This window comes from Leuciscus leuciscus, assembly GCF_965113295.1.
Source record: "Leuciscus leuciscus genome assembly, chromosome: 21".
Taxonomy (NCBI): domain Eukaryota; kingdom Metazoa; phylum Chordata; class Actinopteri; order Cypriniformes; family Leuciscidae; genus Leuciscus; species Leuciscus leuciscus.
Window position 1 is genome coordinate 28,050,637 of NC_138745.1, and position 10,922 is coordinate 28,061,558.

General features: G+C 38.0%; 1 protein-coding gene across 2 annotated transcripts; it reads right to left on the reverse strand.

Moving 5' to 3' along the window:
• Nucleotides 1–219: 219 nt before the first annotated feature.
• slc16a3b (solute carrier family 16 member 3b) lies at nt 220–10,308 on the reverse strand. Of its 2 annotated transcripts, none has more exons than XM_082152987.1 (5): nt 10,155–10,308; nt 5,284–5,532; nt 3,731–3,874; nt 2,872–3,636; nt 220–1,651 (listed from the first exon to the last, which is right to left on the reverse strand). In XM_082152987.1, the coding sequence occupies exons 2-5, from the start codon at nt 5,504–5,506 to the stop codon at nt 1,293–1,295; spliced, it is 1,491 nt and encodes a 496-aa protein (XP_082009113.1). In that variant the 5' UTR covers nt 5,507–5,532; nt 10,155–10,308; the 3' UTR covers nt 220–1,292. The 2 variants fall into 2 exon arrangements, with proteins under 2 accessions (XP_082009113.1, XP_082009114.1); XM_082152988.1 differs by lacking the exon at nt 10,155–10,308 and adding an exon at nt 8,052–10,108.
• Between the last annotated feature and the right edge of the window lie 614 nt (nt 10,309–10,922).

Consider the following 10,922-nt stretch of genomic DNA (forward strand, 5'->3'; position numbering starts at 1 on the left):
AAGCAGTGTGGTCATTTAGAATTCACAGCCTTAGCTAGTAAGAGTTACATTTATGAGAGGTAGAAATGTAACAAATTTGTAGTCATTTCCAGAGAATTGTTAGTCCTAATATTGGAATGAAGTTTAAAAAGGATAGTATCCTGTATCATTTTATTGTTCTTCTAAAAGCACTACAAACACTTCGACTTTAACACCATAAAAATGAGTCAAGATGCAGTGGAGAGGAAAGGATGTATTTATTTCTGTAATGATTCACAAATTCTGTACTGCTACAAGACTTAAGGCACAACCAAAAATAGCTCAAGTGTCTTTGAACATAGAAGAGGGTCCCTACTCACAAACTGCTGGTAAAAGATAAAACGAGGTAAAGTTTAGAAGGGCTTTAACAGCGTCACCATTTTCATAAATCATGTGTTACTATTTGTTTGTTTTTTTAAATGCCCACAGAAAAATCAATGCATGAGTGAATGTGAATGAACTAAAAATAAATGTTACATAACCAACATATCAAGTACAAACTGTGGTCCTCTCCTGATTGATGCAGTTGGTCTAAAAACAGACATTTCGATGAATAAAATACAAAATAAATATAAAGTGCAGCTGCCAACTGACATCAACACTTTAATATAAATACTGTAATCTTTACAAGAAAGTTAAAATTAACCAAAAACGTTAAAAATGTAACGGCTTTGTCCTACAACAGTTAAATACTTTGAAAATGTTCCACAAAAATAAGCATATCTGAATTCTGTACATTCCTCAAGAACATGCCCAATTTAAAAAGACTAAACAAGATCCTCATTTGCAAGTTATGCTTATGGGTTCGTCTGGTTGGATTTGTCTTAAATGCAGGACTTTAATACAACCTTTAAAAATCCAGTGCGCTCTCAGGACCAGTTTAAAATGTAACAGTAGATGATAAAAGAGACTGCAAACCAACTATCCACATTAGCAAACACTGAATGCCACAAAGCAGCAAGCTGGTAATCTTCAGTATTATGCTGGTGCCTTGCTCTGATGTGGAGTGTATACTGACCAAAAATTTGGTGCCACATTATAAATAATTGAATCGGTTTTCGGAAGAACCTTTTGAGAACATATCCTGAAATCTGTTAGCATGCAAGGCAGTGTTTGGCCAAAAATCCAGATACAAGTGCTATATCTGAACAGCAGAGCAAGGTCTGAAAGCGGTCCTCACAACCACACTCGAAGCGCATACGCCACAACATCAAACATACGTCCATGAGTCCTACTGGGGAATCTCGGTCATATTATCTATTGTTCTAATATCTTCACAGAGAGGATTCAGGTTCTACTGCCACACCGTTTGGTTCAGACACGTTCTCCAACTCTATCGAGTCCAACTCAACCTTTTTATCAGATTTTGTTGTTTCTTCCGGTTCGGCGGCTTTCTTCCCATTCTCACTAGCACCACCTCCATTGTCTTGGTCGTCCTTTGGTGATTTGTTGAGCTCTTCCATCTCTGTCTCGGTAATGGCCATCTCCATCTTGGCTGGAGGGTCAGGCTCTTGGGGCTTCATTTTGATGAAGAGCAAGTTACAGATGAAGAGCACAAGGGCAGAGAGGACCACTTCACACCCAGCCAGCAGGAAGACATACATGTAGTTCTTTGTGTAATCCAGAAGGCGACCTGTAAAATGAAACAAGAGAACAATGATATGAACTTCCCATATGGCGGCCATGACAGGCCATCGGGGCAAACGTTCCCATGAACTATGAACAGCAGCTGTCATTGTTGGGACACCTATAACAATCTATTTGCTTTGTTTGTCTAAATCCTAATAAGGAGGAACCATATGGTATTGTAATAATGGGTCTTTGCAACACTAAACAAAAGGTATTTTTTTACCATTGGCATAGAGAATCTGTAGAGTTCTTTGCTAGGTAATCTGCAAACCGATATATCAATTATCAAAAGTACATAACGGTTCTTTTAGTTCTTTCAAATTTGGAATTAAACAGAAATATTATCTTCTATATATGCATCTTAAATGTAACCAATTATCAACAACAACAAAAAAAGGTTCCATCCATTGATTGTGGATTGGATGGAGAAAGTTCCAAAAGCAAACTTGCAGTTGATTATAAGAAAGGGGCAGAGGTTTCAAAGGTGCATGTTTCATTTTTTAACCATTCACATTTAGTGCAATAACATGCATTTAGAAAATATTTAAGAGTTAAATATTAGCAGTAGGGCTGCACAATATATCGAAATATCGCAAATGTATATCGCGATATGCATATCGCTACAGCTTGCAATAACTGGGGTCATGAACAAAAGACGAAGAGAAAATCACTCACTGCTCTTGGCTGAATAACTTTTGCAGTAAGAATCCGTATACATTCAATTCACACAGTGATAACTAAGCAGTGTTTATTTTTACATTTGATTATTCAGTTTCTGTTGTTAAATAAACCTAATGTAGGATAACCTGAAACCCTAAACCCCGTGGTTTACACTGATGTTCACTTTCAGAAGTTGTAGGGATGTTTTCTGGTCACAAAAAGAATGTGAAACGCGTACAGTATGTAGGTTATATAATTTTAAATATATTTTAAAGATGATTTAAGTTTACACACTTTTTAAGCATTATCGCATATCGCATTTTTCTTCAATATCGTGCAGCCCTAATTAGCAGTTAAATATTAGCAGTTCTAAATATTAAGTTCTTAGCAAGTGATTAAAGAAAGCATGAGATTTAACAGATAGTAATTCAAACAGTTCTGAATAAGACTAGCTGTAAAATTTACTCCTGTAAATGCATATTTTAGTTGATTAAAATGCTTATGCTATGACTTGTATAACAGCACAGAAACTACAGAAGACAGAAAATGAACTGCAGAACTGACCTGCTCCAGGTGGTCCCACCAACACCGCAACGGCTTCGACCAACAGCACCAAGCCGATGGCACTGGAGAACTTCTCTGTTCCCACAATGGCCATCAACACTTCAAACTGTAAGGCTCCAACCATGCCATAAGAGATACCGAAGAAGATGCAGAACACCACGAGAGATGCATAGTCTTTGGACATGGACCCGACAAGATCAGTGACTCCATTGAAGAGCATAGCGAAACTGAAGAGGTAAACGCATCGTGGCCTCACCCACTTGAGCCCAGCGATGATGCCGCACGTGGGCCTGGCGAAGATGTCAATGAACCCCAGTATGGTGAGCAACAAGGCAGACTTGGTGTCCTCATTTCCCAGTTCCTTGGCATAGCTTACCATAAACACAGGAGGCACAAAAAGACCAAGCACCATAATGGCCGCGGCCACCGTGTAAATCACAAAGCCGCAGTCTTTAAAGACGGTGAAGTCAAGAAGCTTGGCCTTTGGTTTGGGTTTCGTTTCGTCCACCTCGCTTGTCTTTTTTGGTGCTTTCAAGGGCCTCATGAGGGCTCCACATGCACAGCAGTTCAGTAGAATTCCTCCAAGTATGAGGAAGCCTCCACGCCAACCATAATTGTACTGAAGAATCTGACCAAGAGGAGATAAACAGCACAGAGCCACGGGACTTCCAGCTGCAGCCAGGCCGTTGGCCAAGGGCCTTTTCTCACTGAAATATCGGTTCAGCATGATGAGGGATGGCTGAAAGTTCAGAGAAAGACCCAAACCTGGAGGACATCAAATTTGAGAGTGTTAATGTGTCAAATTTGAGAGTGTTAATATGTTGAAAATAAGTATGTCGTTTCACAAAACATTGCTCACCTGTTATGACTCCTATGCAGAGATAGATGTGAATCATGCTGGTTGCAAAGGATGCCATGATCATACCCAACGAGGCAAAAAGTCCCCCGACCATCATCACAGGGCGACATCCAAAACGGTTCACTAGGATGCTGCATAGAGGCCCTGCAACAAGCAAACCACTGTTAGCATCCAGGATAGAAAAAAAATTATTAAAGAGACCAGTAACACTTAACATGCTGACATCGCACATAACTCTTCTAGATGTACATGCTGATTTTGCGACTCTTTACTAAAAGTGAAGGGTTTTCATACTTTGATACCATTGACCCACAAATATGAGGATCCCCTGCAAAGAACCCTCTTCTTAAAATATAAAAGGCACCTTTGAATGTTATGTATAGAAACCCATTTTTATTATTTGAGGGGGGGAGATACTAAAATTAAATTATACTAATTTAAGCTTTTATCAAAAAAAAAAAAAAAAAAGGATGTTTTAATGTTTTTGAAAGAAGTTTCTTCTGCTCATCAAGCCTGCATTTATTTGATCAAAAATAGAGAAAAAAAAAAAAGTCATATTGTGATATATTATTACAATTTAAAATAATTGGTTTTCAATTTATTATACTTTAAATTATAATTTATTTCTGTGATGCAAAGCTGAATTTTCAGGATCATTACTCCAGTCTATCACATGATCCTTTAGAAATCATTCTAATATGATGATTCATTATCAAATTTGGAAACAGTTCTGCTGCTTAATATTTTTTCATAACCTGTGATACTTTGAGGATACTTTGAATAAAAAGTAAAAAAAAAAAGTAAATTAAAAAAAAAGAAGCAAATGTTTTAAAAATAGAAATCTTTTGTAACAATATACACTACTGGTCAGTAATTTGGGGTCAGTATTTTTTTTTTTTTTTTTTTTTAAATAAATCAATACTTTTATTCAGCAAGTGATAGTAAAGAAGATTTATATTATTAGAAAATATTTTTTTATTTTGATTAAATGCAGTTCTTTTTAACCTTTTATTCACCAAATATAGTAGGCAGCAGAACTGTTTCCAACACTCATAATAAAATCAGAATATTAGAATGATTCCTAAAGGATCATGTGATAGACTGGATGTCACATGTGACACTGAAGACTGGAGTAATGATCCTGAAAATTCAGCTTTGCATCACAGAAATAAATGATCATTTAAAGTATAATAAATTGAAAACCAATTATTTTAAATTGTAATAATATATCACAATATTACATTTTTTTTCTGTATTTTTGATCAAATAAATGCAGGCTTGATGAGCAGAAGAAACTTCTTTCAAAAACATTAAAAATAGTAATGTTTCCAAACTTTTGGCCTGTACTGTACTGTACACACACACACACACACTTACTGTTACAGCAATATAACATTCAGTGAAGTAAAGAAAAAAAAAAAAGTGTTTACAAACTGCATTTACCCTTACAAAATATTCCACAGACTACTAATTTTATTTATTTCTAATTTTGAATAACCCTCTACTAGAGCCACGTAATATTCTCAATCTCCACTGCCAGTGGACATCCCTACCGGAGCCATAAAGCATTGCAAGAAGAATGGAGGAGATCCAAGCGCAGTCACTGTAGCCCACGCCAAACTCCCGGATAAGCTCTTTGAAGAAGACGCTGACTGCTTTGGGAAATGCGTAGGAGAAACCAGTAATGATGAAGCAGCCGAAGAGGACAGCCCAACCCCATCCTCCATCAGGTGCCTTGACCCCGCTGTTACCAGTGTCAACAACCGCTCCACCCATGATGCTCAGTACACCTCAGGTCTCAGCTGCAACAAAAAGTGCATGGATGTTGCTTAATTCTACAGTAAAATATTTCATCTGATTGGTCACAACATGACTTTAAACATAAATTGACTATGCTTGTGGATCATTAATGCTCAACTGTCAAAATCATGCCTCGTTCACTGAATATTCCTGTACAGCGAGATCTATTCAGTTGGTCTGGCACACTGGATTCACACCCTTCCTCATTCATGTTCTTGCCAAGAGCTGCTTTCGTAACTCTGGGCACAACGTTTTAAATGTAACGCTCACCAGTATCACAACAAATTACATCTTTTAAAACAGCATCACAAGGATTTTTATTTTATTTTAGATCAGAGAGTAAAATATGTTGCTTATAACAGTTTCTCAATCCTGATCCCTGGACCACCACCAACACTAAACATTTTTTCTTTGTGTAGCCTACCTTATTTGACACCTGATGAGTTGAATTATGGGTGTTGTCCAAAGTGAAGTTCAAAATGTGTAGTGTTGGGGGTGCTCCAGGATCAGAATTGGCAAACACTTCTCTAACCTACTATGCAATGTGTGCCCTTTCAAATGTCTCTCAACAGCAAGAGCTGCCAAGCAGCTGTTGACGGTTAACCAAATTCCGTCATCTTATTTGTGATCTCGTTTGTCTCATTTCTAGACATAATAAGCAATGTATAAAATAAAATGGCAACTTGATTTGAACAAATAGATATCATACACACACATATATGTATACACATACACATGTATTACAATGCAATGTGGAACTTAGCACATTCGTCTATAAAAAGCAATGACAGAATGGTACGCCACCTTTTCTTGACCTTGTTAAAGGGCAAGACTGCTCCATTGACTCTTTAAACCTGTCCAAAGTCCAGCCCGTGGAGCTATTAAATGATGTGGCCCGCCAATCATGCAGTTTTACAATATCAACACAAGGGGACAGCACCAGATTTTTGGCCACGTGTAGCAGTGAACCGTGAGTGACAACTATTGATAACTGATGAGTGCTTCGATTTCTGTTGTATATGAGAAAAATTAAAGGCACAAAAAGCGGAACAGCAGCGCTACTCGTTTTAATCGCGACGCACGGATCATTACATCAGCCCAAAATACGGCGCTTTTAAGCCGGGTGCACACTGTGCGATGTATAGTCCTTTACGATTGTTGCTTGTCAAGTTGTCAGACTGTACGAACATGATCCTCGCTGTAAGCCATGTCACACTAAGATCTCAGTTGTCATTGATGTCAGGCTGTACGACAGTCAAGACGCGTTAAAACGAACGCACGCAAGAAAACTTGTCCGTCCGGAGTTTTACATAGGCTAATCAATCTGTCTTGAAAAACGAAGACAATTTTACTGTCGTCGTAGAAGTCACACTGCAGGACTGTAGTTAAATCTTATGACACTGGCAGAATTTCGTCTGAGGTCAAATTTGATAGCAACGGTCATTTATCGGCTGTCGGTGAACATGTCAAACTAACGATGAAAAGCTTCAGATTTTAGCCTAGGATCAGAGGATTCTTTAAGGATTTGCAAGATTTGTCTCAGCCGGCCAAATCGCGGCCAAAATCGCACAGTGTGCACCTGGCTTTGCTCGCTAAACTGTCTCGTTCAGGCGACCACCAAACAGCTAGTTTAAAGGCAGATGAAACAGTGCTGACATTCTCAACAACACTGACGCGGAAAACATGAGAAATTGTGCGATAACAATCCAGTCAGAAGACTTTTCAATCCATAAATCACCAACATTTACCATGGATTTACTGTAGTAGGCTAACTGTCGTGGCAGAAATGTGGGCAATTTATATCTAATTATTATATTATTGGCCTCATGTATTACAGGGGTAATGAAATATAGGCCAAATTACAGACATTTGTTATACGCTAGTAGGCCTATGTTTATAGACTAAACAGCATGAAGTAATTCTAGATTCCATATTACTTTTTACCATGGTAGTGTGGTTGTCATAATCTAAATGCATGATACCAGAAGACCAATTCATTTTAATAAGAGTAGATTTCTAACTAAATTAATTACAGTTATTAGTTTGTTTTAATGAAAATAAATGTACACCTGTGTCCCAACTCAAGCTACTGTGTCCACAACATGGCCCCCTTTAAAAAAGGGGGGTTGGACACCCCTGCACTAAACTAGAGTGACTGATTAATGCATGCTCAATAATACTCATTTAAAGGATGAAACCTGTTCCTCTGTTGGTACAGCATTGAAATCAATAGTAAACTCTGAAACTAGTGATCGAAATGCCAAAAACAACTGTATTGTAGATTATACACATAATTAATAAACAAAAGAAAAGTACAAACAGCTCAAACATAAACACCATTAAACAACCTAAAGCATCTTATCAATGCAAGTAGAAGTGTTTTTAAATGCATTAAGAAAAAAGAAAAAGGGCTGCGCAACATGTTACACAGTGGAAATTAGTTGATCAAGAGCTATGATGTAGAAGAGCTACATTAGGTAAAAGTAAGACATGCAACCAATGTACTGTATGTGTAACCTACCTCGCCTAAGGTCCCTGAAAACTGATTCTCTCCCTCTGATCTGAAGCACCCACATATCTACATAACCTAGGGGCCAGGCCGGGGGTGGGGACTGAGAGGGGAAAACCTCTAGTGAAAAAACTCTGTACCCAACCAGAGCATTGATATCCAACCTAAATTAAGACCCTGACATTTCCCCATGTGATACTGATTGCAATGACCAGAATCGCAGTTAAGAGTAACTTGTGTTGTCTATTCTCATTTTACATAGAATTTTATACAGAATGTGTAGTTGGGATTTAAATTATGTTTGGTTAGGAGGAATTATGTTGGGCTAGGATTCATTTTAGAAAGGCTATTGAATTGTTTGAAGCAGGGCACAGCTGGCACTTTGTTAATTATGGACGCTTCTTGTCATATCCAAACTAATTAGTGAAACTGGCTGATTCTAATCTGTCAGTCACAATAAAATGACAAGTCAAGAAGACTACTGATTATTTTGATTTCTGTCAAGGTCTATGACTATGTGTGACACCACTCATAATTATTTCAGTTTTATATTTATGAATGATTTTGGATATAGTGATATGGTTAGGTATTCTGAGAAGCTAATTAAGGCAGGTCTATATTATGCCTTCATCGTGACGTACACAAATCCAGGCACTAGTAAGGACCCTGGCTCACTACACACTACTACTCACTACATATATTTTTGATATTATGTGTTATGGTGTGTTAACGCATTGTTCTGTTACATATCCTTACAGTGTTTAAGCTGAATATTAATTATAAATGTTAACTAGATGTGTTCACTACCTGTCTAGCGTTGTGTGTAATAAAAAACGGTTTGTCTTCAAAGCTTCTATTCCGTGTCATTATATTTATTGAATTGGCTCGTGCGTTTTATGTTTCGTGTTTCAGAAATGTGATGTAATTTCATAGTGTAAGGGAGCATAGTGAGCATTGATGCTCCCTGGTTTCCTCCCTGCGTTCTGGCGCAATATGGCTGCCGTCGCATCATCCAGATGATGCTGCACATTGGTGGTGGTTGAGGAGATTCCCCACTTCTATGTAGCGTTATAGTTATTAAACGCAGCCCCTGACTACTGAACTGTGGATCTAATTTAGACGCACCCATCCCTGACCTTCCTCCTCCTACAAATAGGTAATTCATGGTTCTTAAAATTACATCATAAACTTAGTTGTAGATGCCCCAAGACCTGAAATGAGATCTGCCATAAAAAGAAATTAAGGTTTGAATCCCTCTCAAATGATTTAAAATAGCTTTTAATAGTAACATAATTTATTTTTTCCTTAAAAATATAGATTGCTTGAGGTGGTAACCATGGCAACAGTAGGCTGCTCGAGTACTTTGGCTAATTTCAGGATGGGACACAGATAGATACAGTCATTATTTGACAGTTCGTTATAGATTTAAGTACATACAAAAATACCACAAAACCCTTTGGAGTTTTAAAGGTTAGCTAACTGTTCAAAACAAATTCCAAAATACCTTTATAAAATCGACTCTCCAGGAAGTCAGTGTACAATTCGAACACTGAATAATAATATTAACTAATATACGATTCTGTGTCTAAATTTTTGTATGAAGAGCATCTGATACGCCACAGCTCTGGTCTACGTGCTAAACGTGACTTCTATAACGTTAGGCTATCTCTCTCTCCTCCACCAATAAGCGCTGGCACCGCCGGCACAGGGCATAAAGTAAAGCCACAGGTAGGCTATACCATCCTACGTATATACAAATTCTCACTTAAATCATTTGTAGCACCATTGCAACCACAACTACTCGAAGATTACACTGCATTACATTAATATCAGACCATAACATAACAATTGTATCGGTATGTGGATTATTCACGACATATTAGGAATGTTATTAGAAATGATATTCTATCACACGGTGTAGCCTATATTTTCAACGATAAATAGATACAAGAGTATTCTTTATGTTAACCTGATACTTTTCATCAGTCAATCTCCATAGCAGCCCACCGGCATTCAGCATCCCCCACTGCCCGACGCACGCGCAAAATCACCCAATCATTATCACAGGACACATGTTTACATATTTAAAGTCATCATCAGTCCTCATATACATACCTTAACGATACTCTGTGATAAGGTTATTCTCTGACGATGCCCCTCTGGCACCAGGATCTCACGTTCGCACGGCACGCATCTTTAGAAGAAACACTTGAATGAGATCTGCTCATCTGACTGTAGTGCCTGTTCTGTCACTAGTGAATCACTTGAGTCACGCTGTCTGACGTAAAGCCAATGATGAGGCTGTGTGAGTGCCCTACGTGCGTTTCCCCACTGCTCTCCTTTTCCCTCTCATCCCTATTCAAACCATGTGCTCAGGGGATTTAAAGGGGATTTACGAACCTAACCTCCATAGATCGAAGCTTCGACTTTGTTTCTCATGATTATGATAGCTGGGTGCTGCTGAACAAAAAATATTAGCCTAACTTATTTGGCAGTTTTCCCCTCACACGTTGTTTTATTGCAAGAAAGGAAATAGCCACATTAACATACAATGAAAAGGGGTGAGGGGGTGAGGGGGTGAGGGGGGGGGGATAACAATGGCACTCAACCAGTAAGAATATTTTTTATTATTTTACAATAAGGGAAATATCAGCGATGACATCAAATCTCGGCAAAGTCTCGAGAAATTTGTTTTTGTGAATAAAAAAGGTGGCATACATAATGTGTGGCACATCACCGTGACGCAGTAAAACTGAAGAGTTACAACACAGGGCGATTATAACACTTCCTTGCAAAATTCATTGTCATCACCAACTCAAAACACTTCTTTAGTTACAATGTTTACAGTAATATTATGCTCATAGACAGATGCTGGTTCTGTAG

Coding starts and splice junctions, on each gene's coding strand:
- slc16a3b (XM_082152987.1), bottom strand. CDS start 5,506: ATGGGTGGAGCGGTTGTTGACACTGGTAACAGCGGGGTCAAGGCACCT. Junction 3,875..5,283: donor TGCAATGCTTTATGGCTCCG/GTAGGGATGTCC, acceptor TGCTTGTTGCAG/GGCCTCTATGCAGCATCCTA. Junction 1,652..2,871: donor GGTGGGACCACCTGGAGCAG/GTCAGTTCTGCA, acceptor TTCATTTTACAG/GTCGCCTTCTGGATTACACA.